This window comes from Ascaphus truei, chromosome 3 (genome assembly GCF_040206685.1).
Source record: "Ascaphus truei isolate aAscTru1 chromosome 3, aAscTru1.hap1, whole genome shotgun sequence".
Taxonomy (NCBI): domain Eukaryota; kingdom Metazoa; phylum Chordata; class Amphibia; order Anura; family Ascaphidae; genus Ascaphus; species Ascaphus truei.
Window position 1 is genome coordinate 112,050,988 of NC_134485.1, and position 17,092 is coordinate 112,068,079.

The 17,092-nt window shown below is 43.6% G+C and overlaps 1 protein-coding gene and 1 long non-coding RNA gene across 2 annotated transcripts in view; one reads left to right on the forward strand and one right to left on the reverse strand.

Annotated features, from left to right (window-relative positions):
- The window catches only part of PHEX (phosphate regulating endopeptidase X-linked), a 302,776-nt gene that overhangs the window by 104,704 nt on the left and 180,980 nt on the right, over positions 1-17,092 (forward strand). Inside the window, exons 8-9 of the mRNA XM_075589362.1 lie at positions 5,160-5,243; positions 5,539-5,684. Coding sequence (XP_075445477.1) covers positions 5,160-5,243; positions 5,539-5,684 — 230 coding nt within the window. The remainder of the gene's footprint in view (positions 1-5,159; positions 5,244-5,538; positions 5,685-17,092) is intronic.
- Positions 1-17,092, reverse strand: part of LOC142489129 (uncharacterized) — a 49,936-nt gene that overhangs the window by 10,080 nt on the left and 22,764 nt on the right. The window lies entirely within an intron of this gene.

Genomic DNA, 17,092 nt, shown 5'->3' on the forward strand with positions numbered 1-17,092 from the left:
CATAATCACCGACCTTACGCCTTGGAGCCGGATCCGGAGTGCGAAGTTCATGGTTAAACAAACCGGGGTTCGGACTGGAGAAGGCAGCGTAGTCTGAGGACAAGCCAGGGTCAGGATCGGAGAAGACAGCATAGTCGTGGTTCAGGCAGGAGTTCAGCAACGGGTAGACGGGTGCTCTCTGCTTCAGCGTAAGAGCGAGAGCATGGGAGTGGCCTCTGCGTGAGGAGCGGGCACGGACCATGACGCCGGTCTCTCTAGGGGGAGACAGCAGGCTGGCCGAAGAACACCGCAGGGCAGCGCCGGGGGAAAAACAGCACTACAGCACACAAGTCCGAAGTAGGCCTCTGCAACAGGGATCGTGCAGCAGGCCTCAGGAAACAGGTACACAGACCTCTGCGTGGAGAGTAGCAGCAGGTCACAGGAAACAGGAACAATGCATAGAACTAGGAACTATAGCTAAAGCCTGAAGTAGTAACAGGAACAGGGCAAGCCAGGGGGCTTGTGCGGAACACTGTAACATCCAGAGTAGGATTATGCTCGGCACTGAATTAGTGCCAGAGCCCAGCATATTGTAATGCTTGTGCGAGCCCACAAACAAGACCTGACCACAGCACTGAGGTGGGAAGGACTGTGCCACACACCCACAGTAGCCGTGGTGAGCCCAGAAGGTGGTTTGTAGTGTTGATGGGTCTGGGTATGTAGAAAGGGTTAATCCAATACTTGCCAGGGTCCGTGGGTTGGATAGGTACACGTAGTTGGAGTCCGTAAGCCTGTGTTTTGGGGTTGGAGAGGTACTCGTAGTCGTTATCCGTATGCCAGGGGTCAAGAGCCAGAGAGAATCCAAATGCAAAGCCAGGTCGGTACACGAGAGCTTAACTGCAGAGAACAAGACAAGACTGGGCTGGACAAGACAGGCACACGCAAAGGCTACACTAGGTTATGTTCAGCAAGGTATGACAGGAAGAGGAAGTTTCTTATAGGAGACAGGAACCAGTAGGAGAGGGGGCGGAATGGAGGCGGAGCCTCTGCAGATGCAAAGGATAGGCTGCAGGAGACAAGGGCTCACAGCAATCTTGACTCGCAGCTGGGGCTCGTTGCGCGACGTCATGCGTGCACGCCGCGTGCAGCGGAGGCGCGGCGTGACCGAGGGGGCGGAGCTAAGGTCTGTGACCTGGTAGAAGAGGAGCGGGTGCGCATGCGCTCTGTAAACAGAGCGGGGGTGCGCGCACCAGCGGGGGGCAGATCGGAGGCAGCAGCTGCTGCAGTACTGTTATGTAGAGAGGAGGAACCGCGCCGCAAAGGGACGCAATCCCCGACTCCTCACACATATAAAGGATGGCGAGCCAATCACAGGAGGGAGGTGTGTGAGCATTCCTCCAATGATGGAGCACAGGGATGAAGCTGCAGTGAGAGGCAGCACATGTGCCATTGATTGCCAGAGGGAGACTTTGTAAACTGCAGAGGTCTGCGAGGCTAGAATCAAAGCCAGAAGCGGATTCCTTACAGTTCCAGACTGGGGAAACGGTCAGTATGGGGCAACAGTACTGAAAGGGACCAAGGGGCAGAACAAAATAAGTCCCGTACTCAAAAGTCTGATTTCTCCAGGGATTTAGGGCTTCGTAACACAACCGGAGTGGCAACCTGAGAGGCTGTCCGTAATAAGGCCAGTTGCTGTCCACGCCCAGGAGCGGGGAAACCGTAGCTGAAGGCCTGTCAAGGCGTCCCATGGTCTGGATTTCAAGAGAGCGGCGTCGTTGGTCGTACCCCTGCTTCCATTCCTGGCAATGCTTTAAGAAAAGGTCCCCACAATGAAGCAAGGGCAGGTACAGCAACCGGAAGGACAGCAGCATCGTCCGACACCACTAGTGGAGATTTCTCTGCGCTAATTGCCTCATCTATGCCCTCAATGTAGGTATTAGCCATGTAGGCCATGGCTTGATCTTGGGGCTCACAGATGGCCTGGCACTGTAGCTGGAGCTGGTATATCCCTCCGTGAGCATCAGCCAGCGCTGAACGACATCTTGGGTCGGAACGCCTGGAGAAGAGAGGGGGCTCAAGAGGGACTAAGTAGTCGCAGCCTCAGGATCGGTGGAGGCTTTGTCCGACACCTCATTGACAGACGCACCCTCGATGCTTGGCTGGAAACGTGCAGTTACAGTGGCGGATGGTTCCCCCGTGAGCAGAGCGGCAAGGGCGTGGCAGGCCTTGCTCAGCTGGGCCTGTCCAGGCACCATCTCGCCTCTTCTAAGGCTACTGGTGTATTCTGTTGCTGGTGCGTACCTGTTATGTGGAACAGGAGGCTAGAGATCTCTGCGATGTTGTAGGGAGGACATCAGGACAGGCTGTAGAGAGGGTTCCTTTGTCAGTGACAGCGCCTCCAGCCCAAGAGGATCCTGAGGCTGTCAAGGATGGACCTATAGGGCACTTCTTCTTAGAGAACATGCTCAATCATTACACCAGATTGGGTATAACTGGGCTTATTGGTACATGCATGATGGTATACACAGGTCACAGTCCCTGAATGCAGTACCCACTTGAGGCCTTTACTCCTCTCTTCAAAGATACTTTACCCCTAGTGGGGCAAGGCCTCAGCCTACTCCCTCTGGGGAGAGGCTCTCTGCTGCGTCCTCATACTCTGGAGGGCGTCCCAGAACAACACCCACTAAACCCTTGTCAATGATCCAATATTGACCAACGGGGTTCAGTTGATAATAAGTAGTTTATATAATACATAGTATAGTATGATCAACTCATTCAAAAGTCTACAAGACTCTCTCTGCCAGGGAGTGTCCAGTCAGCCTCTTTATACATTCTTGATTCCTTTGTCTCAAACTGTTACTAGGCAGATTAAACTAACCACTCCTTAATTCTTAAACCAATCATATTACAGCTCATTAAACTCGGTTAGAACAGGTACCTGGTACCAACATTCTCTAGGAATGTGGGTGTTACATTCTTTCCATATGTTGTGAGACTACTATCAAGAATCATCAGATGATTTCTAGTTCAACAGGACTGGTTCTTGCTATATGGTCAGGACTTTCACTATATTATTGACTTTTGAGGCGCCGGTATATATTTTTTGTATCTGTGTGTGTATAGATTCATCTTCCTGTTCCTGGCAGCCTTTCTATTATTTTAGGCACTGTGGTTATTACTGGTAGAATTTATAGCACACTACTTTTTGATTAAGCATTAGCGCTGTAGCACATACACCTTTTTTTTTTTTTTTTTTTTACAAATTCCTCTCCTTTGGCTATAATTTGATCTCCACAGCTGCACCGTGTACAATAACAGTTAATTTGCTAAAACCCAGGGAACTATTCCACTGACTCCCAATTCACTTAAGAAGTATATTTTTATACAGCCACTGCGGCGCACCCGAAGAGCGGTGGCCGTCATCTTGGAATGCGTGCACATGCGCAGTACATTTCGCGCATACGCAATGGCCCAATAGTTTTGGCGGCCATCTTGGGACTCCTCGCGCATATGCTGTACAAGCACAAGCGGCGGCCATTAGGAGATAAGCCCCCGCAGGGTAACTACAGTTCCCAGCAGCCACTGGGGCTGCAATACCACATGGCCCAGTACAGCCAATAGGGCTGCAGCATTCCCCTGCTCCACACAATTGATACATTTGGCGCGCTGCAAGCTATGCCCGTCGGAGCTCGGACTCAGGGGGTGAGGTTGTGTGTGCAGGGTGTCAGTGACCCCTGCACTGGGCCAGAGATCCCCCTGTAGGCCCCAGCTAGGCCCCGACTCCCCTGCAAGTTTGTGGCTGCTACAGGAACAGGCCCATTAGATAGGGACACTGCCCCTGTAGTGCCATTTGTGAGGGACACAGCCAGGTCGCAGCGGCAGACTGGCAATCCCCAATAGAGACTATCTTCATGGTGGAACCATCCAGCTGGAAACCACCCCACGCAGAGGTGGAGGCTTCACTGACGACGACGTCGCTGGATCACCGGATCCATTTTGCTTTTTGGCCATACCCGGGTGCTGGAGCACCTGGGCAGTTACCTCACCAAGTGCACCAACAATAACACTTTCATTTACTATGGGCAGCACTGTCGCACACATTGGGTGGGTTGGCTCTTGTGGACACCGGGAGGTTGGGTGCCATGGGCACCTCAGAACTTTGGGGGAATCCCATCAGGGTGTGGACACGGCGGTTAGAGGGCATGGGGGGCAGTTACGGCTGTGCGAGGCCTATATTGTATGTGGGATAGTGATATACCTAGTTTTACCTGTGTTCAGTAAACTGTTATTATATACAAGTGTGTGCCTATTGTATTGGGTCTTGTGCAAGGGGGTATCCAGCAGTGCTAGGATCCTTCACAGGTGGAGACGCTGCCACCAGATGGATCAGGTACACCCCAGGCTCCCAGCAGCGGAGGTTCAGGCTTCCTGTGAGCCACAGGTAAAGCATCACACACTCAGTAGCCGCCACATCTGGGTGGGGGAAACAGCGCTACAGTAGATATATTTATCAGAACTCACTCAATCAACATGAATATAAATACATACAGGCATACCTCGCTTTAAGTACACTCACTTTAAGTACACTCGCGAGTAAGTACATATCGCCCAATAGTCAAACGGCAGCTCACGCATGCGCCTGTCATCACGTCCTGAACAGCAATACCGGCTCCGTGCCTGTACCGAAGCTTTGCGCAAGCGGGGAGACTATAGAGCCTGTTACACATGTGTTATTTACATCAGTTATGCACGTACATGACGATTGCAGTACAGTACATGCATCAATAAGTGGGAAAAGGTAGTGCTTCACTTTAAGTACATTTTCGCTTTACATACATGCTCCGGTCCCATTGCGTACGTTAATGCGGGGTATGCCTGTATTTGTTTTTACTACTGCATTATCATACAGTGGAAAAGGGAATCCTCAAATATTGTGCACCATTACCAACTTTAACATCTGAGTTACTGAACTCATTTAAATTAAACTAGTGCCTCCACTCTACTATTCAGGTAATTTATGGGTGATGTCATAATATAATATTGTGTTTCCTCCATCAACATTTTTGCTACATACGTGTACATGATTTCTAAATCACTGCTGAAAAACACAATCATCTTCACACAGATTTCACAGATTTCAGAATCTATATTTGAACCTGTATTTTTTTTTATTCCATTAGATAATAGTTCCTCATGAAAACAGGACTAGAGAAGCCATGTATAATAAAATGAACATCTTGGAGCTCAGCACTATGATCCCACAGGTATGTGACAAAATAAATCCTATCTTGGTCTCTTCACTGCAGATTATTTCTGAAATGTAAATATCGGCGAGTGCTTTGTTTAAAAAAAAAAAAAAACAAGAAAAAAACATAAGCATAATTATCATTCAGGTTATAATTGTATGTATTAAAATGCTAGTTCATCAGTCCTCAATTGAAGTCATTTGGGACAATCAGCAAACTGTGGACTGCAATTTTAGAGCCACATGAATAGATAGTGTAGATTTCTCTAGTGATTTGCAATGGAAATATTATATGTTTATGTTCCTTCTTACAGTTTAACTGGTTAGCATTTTTGAAGAAAGTTATTGATCCCAAATTCAACCCTGAACTTAAAGATATTGATTCTTCAGAAGATGTGATTCTTCAGGTGCCACAGTATTTTAAAGATCTGTTTAGGATACTAGAATCTGAGGACAAAAGGTACTTTTTTGTTTTTCTATACTTACTGTATGGTCATTACAGATTTTGACAAAAGAGATTATTAGCTGTATCTTATCTTTAATCTGTATAAGTGGAAGTTAATAGTGTCAATTTGCATATATAAAGAAGCTTTGATAGCCTTGTAAGCATATATGGCGCCCAGCAACTCAGATAAACCATGCAACTGATAACATGGTGTGGAAAACAATATTTTGAATGAATCAATCTTTCGGTCCCTTACAAGGAAATTTATCAAGTGTAAACTGCAAATAGCAAAAATATATATTGACATAGCCAGACTTACTGTCGCATGTCCATGAAAAACGCTAAGTCTTGTACTTTAAGTGAGGACATCAGATGAGAAAATGACAGTGCAAAGAACAATTAGTTACCATGCCTCCAGGTTTGCTACTGAGGCCACTGATTTTTTATAATGAACTTGAGGTTGGCCTAGAGAGCAAAGTTGCCATTTTTCCAGACAAACCCACATTTTGTAACTTTGTAGATCAGAGCATGATGTACTTTGCCTAAAGAAGGGCTTGGAAAAAATAGAAATGTGAGCAGATAAATGGCAGATAAGGATAAATACAGATAATGTAAACTTATGCATTTGGGAAGATGCATCCTTCATATAGACTAAATGGGAGTGTTTGTTGACAGCAGGCCTAGCAATGATGCTCAATGTCAGACAGTAGCTGCCAACGCTAATAGGATATTATATTACATGAAATGGGCTATGGATTGAATGCCATTGTAGCATAATTTTTGCTGCTGTATATGTCCTGTAAACGTAGGACCCTTCCCCCTTCAGTACAGAGTACAGTTTTGGGCACCACTGCATGACAAAAGATATTATGGAACTGAAAAATATTTAGAGAAAAGCCACCAAATTAATAAAGGGGTTTGTTTACATGAGAAAAGAGGCATCTAAGAGGGGGTATGATAATTATTTACAAATATATTCAGGGTCAATACATGGAACTTTCAAGGGAACTATTTATCCCAAGAACAGAACAAATGACACAGGGGCATCCTTTGAGATTAGAGGAAGGAGATTTCACCAGGAGCAAAAGAAAGGTTTCTTTACAGTATGGGCAGTTTAAATGTGGAATTTTCTTTGAATAGAGACAGTGATGGTAGATACAATAGCTATCTTAAATGAAAGGTTAGACATTCTCTTTTTAGAAAGAAAAGGTATACAGGAATGTACCTAGAAAGTAAACATACGAAAGATGTTGATCCAGTGAGACATCTGATTGCCATTACTGGAGCCAGTGAGGAATTTATTTTTGCCTAATAAGGCATAATTGTGTAATAGTTCACTAGGTTTTTTTTCTGCCTTCCTCTGGATCAATATACAGTATAAATCCAAATATAGGATGAGTGTCTTAGTCAAATAAACTTAATATAGAAGTAGAAGAGAAAGAGAGAAAGAGAGAGAGAGAGAACGTGAGAGTGAGAGAAGAGCGTGCCACTTAGCGTAATCCCGTAAACTGTAATATGGTAATAACAAACCTCTTATAAAGATACACTCAAAAACATTGTGAGGATTTGTGCATTTGGGAGATAAATCTCATGATGTGTATCAGTTTGCGGTACTCTCATGGTGTTCTCACATCCAGCAGGCACAGCCCTGATATTCTCCAGGCATCCAGTCCGAGGATCTACATCTACGGTGTAGAAGCATTGGCCCACAGTCGGAAGGGGAGAGGGACTGGCAAACGATGGCAATGAAACACTGTAGCTGATGTTTGTAGCAAACAGTAGCAAGTTCCTCTGAGTACAATGACTCTCACTTTCGTGATGCAATACACGTAGTACGTATAAGGGACCTACATGTTTCATCACAGACCTAGTGACTTCATTAGGGAACTGGAACTTCCCATTGACACATCTTTCTCAGTGCTCACTCTGCAAACATAGAGTGATCCCCTAAAAGAATATGCCAATGTGAAGCCTAAAATTGAACAAAGACAAGAAGCGTATGTAAGAGGTCACCAGCTGTTCTAAGGTATAAGGAGAAGGAAATTCCTGCTTATATTAGCAGAGCTCCTGCTCCTGAACTAGTTCCAGACGTCCACAACCCTGCGGACTCTGTCTGTCATCTGGATCTGTGTCTTCGCTCACTGAGGGTAAGCAGGGCTGTATGTCCCCTGTCCTTTTCTGATGTTTGTAGATGACCAAATATGGTCATATTGCCTCCCTTCACGATGTAGAGACCCATATAAGGACATCTACGTAATCCGGGGGAGGGAAATACAACCCTGCTTACCTACTGCAAGCGGAGACAAATATCCTGATGGCAGGCAGAGGCGGCTGCAGAAAGGGACCGGACACAACTGCGCAGCTCATCTGAAAGATGAGTCGTGGTATTTTCTCCCTGCAGATGGCCGCAAAGGATTAACGCTGTGGGTGGGGTCCCATTCAGAAGAATAGACCCCCACAGCATTAATCCTTCTCGGCAGCTTACTGTCCACGTGGCTGCGAGATCTGTAGCCGCAATGCAGCCACTCTGGAAAAGTGAAAATCGTTGCACCGAGGACAGTAAGTCTTGCTACTTCGGTATGTAACGGCTAGAAAATACCAGAAAACACTAACTATTGTGAAGATACCAATAGCAGTGATAACGTGTACATCACAGAAATAAAACAATAGCAACGTAAACCATTCATATTTTTGTTAAAGGAATACATGATATAGCATGTTATTAAATATATACAAAGATACATATGGAACATGTTCCATCCACCCGGTGCCAGTCCTTTGGCCTGGAGACCTGACTATCTCAGGGGGTCCTTACTATTAGAGATTAGGTTTATGTGTCAAATTTCAGAAAACAATTATTTTTCTCGAATATTTTGAATATTCAACTGTTGGTTTGGATTACAGATTTATACATTCTTTCCAATTTTTCTAGTTTTTGGATATTCTAAAATATTTGCATTTTTCCTATTTTGTTTTGTACATTTTAAAATATTACCCCAATTTTGTTTTAATTTGAATTTTGTACCTGTGAGTGAATAGATGCTTATCTGCCATATTTCTGTCTTTGAAATTGACTTGTTAATTGTAATTTACCTGTAGATATAAATCTGTCTTTGCTTAAAGCCCCAACCCGCACTGGCAGTATTTTTTTTTTACTTGCATGGGCTGGGGAGATCCCGGAGGTAATGCATGGTTCCTGACATTCAGGATGTTACTCCTTTTGTCTGAAGAGGAAGAATATTTCTTCCCGAACGGAAAATATTTTCCTTGCAATGCTCGATAATGAGCAGCCAATAGGAAGCTGCAAAATTGAAGTGGTAGCTCTCTCTTTGTGACCCAGTGGCAATATTTGTATTTGTCGTGTCAAACACTGACACAAAAAACTACAAATACTGTATCTCGAGAACTGGGGGGTCTGTGGATATTGGAGGACCATGGATCCTGGTTCAGGCAAGCTTTAAAAAAATGTTATGTGGGGTTAGATAGCTTCTTTAAGGTTCCAACACCATTTTTCCTTCCTACAATAGTTAGTGATGGTAGGTTAGCTGAAAATGGCGGTTTTCGCCTATTGAGGATATAAAAAAAATAGAGGTTAGTTAGAGTGGATTGCCATTTTAATGTTATCAGAGATCAGGGCTGCCAATAGAGGGGGAGAGCCGGGACAAGTGTCCCGGGCCAGGTGGCTGCTGGGGGCCTGGGGTATTTTTGTATGTACAGATGCAGCGGCCGTTATTGAAACAAATCACGGCGCCGTTTTCGTGTGCACTGCTGTACTCCACGCGGCATGAACGCCGCCAATCGCCCTTGGCACGTGTTTATCGCGGGTGCTTTGTTTGAATTTCATGGATTGTGTGCAATTAAATGCAATGAAATGAATGAATTGTAATGTGTACAGTACTGTGCTACTGTGTTAATTTCAGGTGTTTAAAAGCCACAACACTAAAATGCCATTTTATGCACTCGCCTGCACTCGCGTCTTAAGGTGGTACGGTTGGAAGAAATCCTGTGCCATGACATGGGTATTCCAAGGTATACACCGCGTGATTTGTTAAAATAATGGCTGCTGCATCTGTATGTGGGTGGTGGGTTTTTGTTGTATGGGTTTGGGGGGTTGGGATTTTTTTGTAGGTATTTGGGTAGTGGGGGGCTTGTATGTATTTGGGGGTGGGGTTTTTTTTGTATGTTTTTTGGGGGGTGGATATTTTTTCTATGTATTTGGATGTTTTTTTTGTGTATTTTTAGTGGGTTGTTTTTTTCCATGTATTTGGGGGTGGGGGTGGGAATTTTTTGGTTTGTATTTGCAGGGTGGGAGTTTTCTTTATATGTATTTGGGGAGTGGGAGTTTTTTGTATGTATGTATTTGGGGGGTGCGGGGGTTGTATGTATTTGGGTGTGTTTTTTTGTATGTTTTTGGGGGTGGGGATTTTTGGGGGAGGGTGAGAGTTTTTTTATATGTATTTTGGGGGTGTTTTTTGTGTGTATGTATTTGGGGGTGGGGTTTTTATATGTATTTGGGGGTGGGGTTTATTTGTGTGTATTTGCGGGGTGGAAGTTTTTTGTATGTATTCGGGGGCGGGTTTTATTTTGTATGTATTTGGTGGGTGGGGGTTGTATGTCGTTGGGGGGGCTGTATATATTTGGGAGTGGGGTATTTTTGTATGTATTTGGGTGGTGGGTTTTTGTTGTATGTGTTTAGGGGGTGGGTTTATTTTGTATGTATTTGGTGGGTGGCGGGGTTGTATGTAGTTGGAGGGTGTTGTTTTCTATGTACTGCATTTGGGGATCGTTTTTTTTGTATGTGTAGCCAGGCCCCCTCTTACGTCAGGGCTGCGTGAGGGGTGGGGGCGGCTGTTCTGCTATGCAGTACAGGGAGCAAGCGAGCGAGTCACCGGTGTTCCGGAGAATGCGCCGTTGGTGTTGGTAGTACCATGCATGCGCAGAAGCAGTTGCACATGTGAATAGGTTTCCCAGTGCGGCGGCCATCTTGCTACACCTTGCGCATGCGCAGGAGGTCCTGTAGCGACGGCCACTACAGCCTAAAGCTCTGCAGGGGAACTACAACTCCCATGAGCCTCTGGGAGTAGGGACACATGGGCTGCAGCAGCCAATCGAAACACCGGATCTCCCTGCAGCTTAGTGGATACATTTGGCACGTCTGGGACCACACCAGTCGGAAGAGGGACCTCTGAGGAGCAGGTAATGTCCAGGGAGCAGTGCTCCCCTGGACTAGGCCAGATCTTCCCCCTTAGGCCCCAGTTAGGCCCACACTCATTGTAGCTTGTGGTTGCTATAGGGAAAGCCCATAGTCAGGGACCTTTCCCCAGTAGCTGTATATAGTCAGGTACCACACCGGTGAGATGCCACGTGGTCACTGCGGCATGTGGTCTGGAACCAGACCAGCTACATGGTAAAGACGGTAAGGTGATTGCAGACAACAACGTTGGATCAGACGGATCCTCTTTGTGATTCTGCATTACCCGGGTGCTGGAGCTCCAGGCAGGTACCTAACTAAGTGCACCAACACTACACGGGATAGCGCTATCTCCAACACCTTGGGTGGGCCTTGACATTGGGAAAGGGACATCAGGGTATTGGTGCCTGGCAACCACTGTACTCTCGGGACACTCACTGTTGGTATCAGGTTGGGGTCTATATTACTGTGTGGTACAGGGTACCAATATTATTGTGTTCAGTAAAGGTTGTTAGCATATATTTGTGTGCGAGTATTATTAGTATTGTTCCTGTAAGGGTTCATCCTGCCAAGTCAGGATCCCTTGCAGGTGGTGGCGCTGTCACCATAAGAACTAGGTACACCCCAGGCTCCTAGCTGCGGAGGTTCAGGCCTTCTGTGAGCCACAGGTAATGCACCACACACACTATAGCTGCCATTTCTTCCATAGGGTAGGGAAAAGTGCGCTACATATGTATTTGGTGGGTGGGGTTTTTTATGTAGTTGTGTTTTTTAAAATGTATTTGCGGGTGGAGTATTTTTGTATTTATAGATCTATTTGGGTGGTGGTTTTTGTTGTACTGTATGTGTTTGGGTGGGTTTTTTTTGTATTTGGGAGTGGTTTTTTTGTTTGTTTATTGGGGTCGGAGGTTTTTTGTATGTATTTGGGGGGTTGTTTTTTTGTATGTATTTGGGGGGTGTTTCTTTGTTTATGTATTTGGGGGGTAGTTTTTTTTTGTGTGTATGTATTTGGGGAGGGTTTTTTGTATTATTCAGGGGGTGTTTAAAAAAATGTATTTGGTGGGTCAGGGATTTCTATGTATTTGGGGGTGGGGTATTTTGATATGTATGTATGTATATATATGTATGTATATCTTTATATAGCGCAGCAAAATCAGACAATAGGAAAGGAAATCACTGCCCCGAAGAGCTTACAATCGAAGTGGTATTATGGGAGACTTACAGAGACAGCAAGTATGGGAAAAGTGCTGAAGATGGTAGTGCTTGGCCACAATGGTTGGTACGAGTGATTGTGGGTGTGGGATAGTATTATAAGTGCAAGCTATTGGGATGCTTGATTTGCTGGACAAGTTTTAAGGTTAGTCAGTAGATAGGTTAATACCATTAGCAGGTGAAGAGGTAGCAGGGAGGCGTGGGTGAGAGCAGACGTGTATATGGCTGAGTCCATTTGGGTATGTATTTGTGGGGTGGGATTTTTTTGTATGTATTTGGGGTGTGGATTTTTTTGTATGTATTTGAGTGATGGGAAGGGGGGGTGGGGTTGTATGTATTTGAGTACAGAAGAAAAAAGTTACCCAACGGTGCCTAATAAATTGAATTATATGTGCATCAGAAACATCATAAACGATCAAATGGTGTAACAAATAAATGATACCAGTGATGTAAGTCCTTGATTAGGTGTCCATAATGAATGATAATAGAAGTCCAAAGTGACTTGGATCCAATTAAAGATGAGTAGGGGATTAGCACATAAAAGATAAAAGGAAACAAAAATACATAGTGTAATACTGTAATGAACAAGCAATAGTTAAGGGGTATAGGGAATGGTGAGTTCTCTAATGAAATGTAGGCAAGAAGGTGAGATGAACCAAAATAACATTTATTAAAAAAAAAAGATTATTAAAAACAGTTCCTCTCCTCACAGTGAAGTATGAAGAAGTGTCCGGGAAGCGCAATATGTGAATAAAAATAAATAAATCGTAATAGTGCAATATTGTTATGATTATGATCAGAATAAGATGTCTTGGCTCAATATTTAATACTCACAAACGTGAGAAGATATAAGGCACATAAAGGTATCTTTAGGGATGTAGTTTTCACTCAGTAGACAGGAGATGCAGAACTCAAATGTTCACCCAAATGTCTGGACTCCCAAGGACCTTAAGAAATACAACTGGACATAGTGCAGACCGTCTGTACAATTTATAATTGGTAAATAGAAAAGGGAGTTACACTCACATGATATCAGTTAAAAACAAGCATTTAGATCTCTCTGGATCTCGCCAGCCGAACGAATGATGTCTCCTATCCCCTCTCTCGTGGCGTGCGTTCCAGCGGTGCGTTCCACTCAACCGGAAGTGACATCACTTCCGGTTGAGTGGAACGCACCGCTGGAACGCACGCCACGAGAGAGGGGATAGGAGACATCATTCGTTCGGCTGGCGAGATCCAGAGAGATCTAAATGCTTGTTTTTAACTGATATCATGTGAGTGTAACTCCCTTTTCTATTTACCAATTATAAATTGTACAGACGGTCTGCACTATGTCCAGTTGTATTTCTTAAGGTCCTTGGGAGTCCAGACATTTGGGTGAACATTTGAGTTCTGCATCTCCTGTCTACTGAGTGAAAACTACATCCCTAAAGATACCTTTATGTGCCTTATATCTTCTCACGTTTGTGAGTATTAAATATTGAGCCAAGACATCTTCTTCTGATCATAATCATAACAATATTGCACTATTACGATTTATTTATTTTTATTCACATATTGCGCTTCCCGGACACTTCTTCATACTTCACATCACGAGGATTGACCGAGCAATCTCTACCGGGTTACAGCTGCATCTTCATAAACACTTGTATAAGTATCACTGTTTATATATTTTTTGCTTATATCTTTTGCACTAGTATCACTGTGTATCAACTGATAATTTAGAGCGCCACATTTTGATAAGTTTCCTTTTATATGCACCCTCTCCTCACAGTGACAGACAAAAATTGAAATCCTACTTACAAAATTGCAGTAGGACATGCGCAGTGTAACGTGATGAGATCACAAGGGTAGGCACTTCTCGCTGACAGAAACCGTCTCTGGTATCCCCATGCTTCGTCCTCCTGTCCCGCTGGAGTACGTTGATCTCCTGGCGTGGTACGCTGCCCAGTGGGATGTCCTACTTCACTTCTCCTTACTCTGGATCGCCCAAATCTCTCGGATGTCCGACAGCTTCTCTCGCGAGTAGCGTGGATGACATGGACAGGAACCGGATGTGACGTATCGGCACTGGGGAATCACTGACGGTGGAAAACGAAGGAGACCACGTAGACTCTGCACATTCTGTACACACGTGGGAGTAGGGGCAAACTCCGCCCTACGCGTTTCACGGATCCCTCCGCTTCTTATGGGGCATGTTCAATGGGACTAGGATCAAATCATGACTTAAATAGTCCCATCCTTAATCACAACAGCTGGTAGACATGTGATAGCATTTAAGCATGATTAAAAGAACATCTAAATAACACCTAAACTTGCCAAATTATCTAAAACAAATATATTATTAACCCTTAATAAATTAATATACTTGAAATAAGCATTCCAACATTAATGTTCCACGTATTGAAACATATATAAATGTGTCAATATGTGTTTACCAATTTCACAGAACACCAGAAAATAGATACAATCATTATTTAAGCTGATGTATAAATTGGCCCTTAGGGATATTATTAAGCCACATTGGGCTATGGTGGCTACTTGCTAACAGATAATTGTTCGCCTGAACCTCTTTATAATAGGTTCTCGTACGTATCTCATTGTTAACAACATATAGTTCTAAATCTAAAAATTAAATTTTAACTGGGCTAAATTTGCATGTGAATTTTAAATTATTGTTATTACTATTGATATATAAAATAAACTGTTCTAATTGATCTACGTTTCCCCTCAAAAAAAACAAAATATCATCAATGTACCGACGCCAGATTAACTCATTGAGTGTATTGATTGGGTGATAATGTGAGGTTACTAACTAGGGTGTTATGTGTATTTTATAATGTTTAGCAGACTCTACAGGTGTCAGTTTGTGATTATTGTTTGTTCCAAATGTACACATGGATTAATTTTTTTGATATCAATTATTGCTGAATATATACATCAGCTTAAATAATGATTGTATCTATTTTCTGGTGTTCTGTGGAATTGGTAAACACATATCGACACATTTATATATGTTTCAATAAGTGGAACATTAATGTTGGAATGCTTATTTCAAGTATATTAATTTATTAAGGGTTAATAATATATTTGTTTTACATAATTTGGCAAGTTTAGGTGTTATTTAGATGTTCTTTTAATCATGCATAAATGCTATCACATGTCTACCAGCTGTTGTGATTAATGATGGGACTATTTAAGTCATGATTTGATCCTACTCCCATTGAACATGCCCCTGAAGAAGTGGAGGGATCCGTGAAACACGTAGGGCGGAGTTTGCCCCTACTCCCACGTGTATACAGACTGTGCAGAGTCTACATGGTCTCCTTCGTTTTCCACCATCAGTGATTCCCCATTGCCGATACGTCACATCCGGTTCCTGTCCGTGTCATCCACGCTACACGCGAGAGAAGGCGCCGAACATCTGAGAGATTTGGGCGATCCAGAGTAAGGAGAAGGGAAGTAGGACATCCCACTGGACAGCATACCACGCCAGGAGATCAACGTACCCGATCGGGAGTGGAGGATGAAGCGTGGGGATACCGGAGACGGTTTCTGTCATCGAGAAGTGCCTACCCTTGTGATCTCATCATGTTACACTGCGCATGTCCTACTGCAATCTTGTAAGTAGGATTTCAATTTTTGTCTGTCACCGTGAGGAGAGGAGCTGTTTTTAATCATCATTTTTTTAAATAAATGTTATTTTGGTTCATCTCACTTTCTTGCCTACATTTCATTAGGGAACTCACCATTCCCTATACCCCTTAACTATTGCTGGTTCATTACAATATTACACTATGTATTTTTGTTTCCTTTTCTCTTTTATGTGCTGATCACCTACTCATCTTTAATTGGATCCAAGTGACTTTGGACTTCTATTTTCATTCATTATGGACACCTAATCAAGGACTTTTATCACTGGTATCATTTATTTATTACACCATTTGATAGTTTATGATGTTTCTGATGCACATTTAATTCAATTTATTTGGCGCCGTTGGGTAACTTTTTTCTTCTGTGTTCTTCATCTGGCTAGGGTAGCCAGAGTTACCTTGTTATTGGCGGCCTTCACTTATTTTCACATCCCTATTTTGTTTAGATGTGGTTTATTTTATTGTATTCATTAACCAATTTGGTTCACTAATATTTAGATTAGTGCAGCACTACACTTTCCTTTTTTCTTATGTATTTGAGTATGTTTTTTTGTATGTATTTAGAGGGTGTTATTTTTTTATGTATTTGGGGGGTGGGAGATATTTTTTGTATGTATTTGGGGGGGGGGTTTGTATGTATTTGGGGGTGGGTTTTTCTTGTATGTTTTGGTGGGTGGGGTTGTATGTAGTTGGAGTTTTTTTTGTATGTATTTGGGGGTGGGGTATTTTTGTATGTATTTGGGTGGGAGATATTTTTTGTATGTATTTGGGGGGTGGGAAGAAAGTTTTTTGTATCTGGAGGGTGGGGTTTTTCTTGTATTTTGGGGGTGGTTTTTGAGCAGGATTGAATGAGAGTGGGATAATTGATGGAGGGGCAGAGAGTGAGAGGTGAGGGCGGAGTGTGTGAGGAAGAGAGGGGTAAGAGTGAGATGGAGGAAATACAGGGTAAGTGGGGTGGAAATAGAGGTTGCTCGTGAGGTGTGAAATGTGGGGGCTTGCAAGACTGCCGACACAGGGGAGTGGGGGCAAGGTTAAGGGGGGCGGTCATAATGCTAGTCCTGGGCCCAGGGAAATCTGTCGGCGACCCTGTCAGAAATATTATCACTGACCCTCATCATTAGCAGTCTGAATATTGATGCAAGGCGAGATTCTAAAAAGATACTGTATCAAGTTAATATGTAGGCTACCTGCAATATTTGTATGTACTGTATGACACTTATGCTAGTGTAATTCTGCAATTTTACAAAATACTTCTATCTTACAGGAGCTATTTCACCACTTTAAAAAAATGACTGTTCAGCCAGTACAGTATATTGTAGTTTATTAATAATAATGCACATACAGTACTTAATGAATTATAGTTCTGC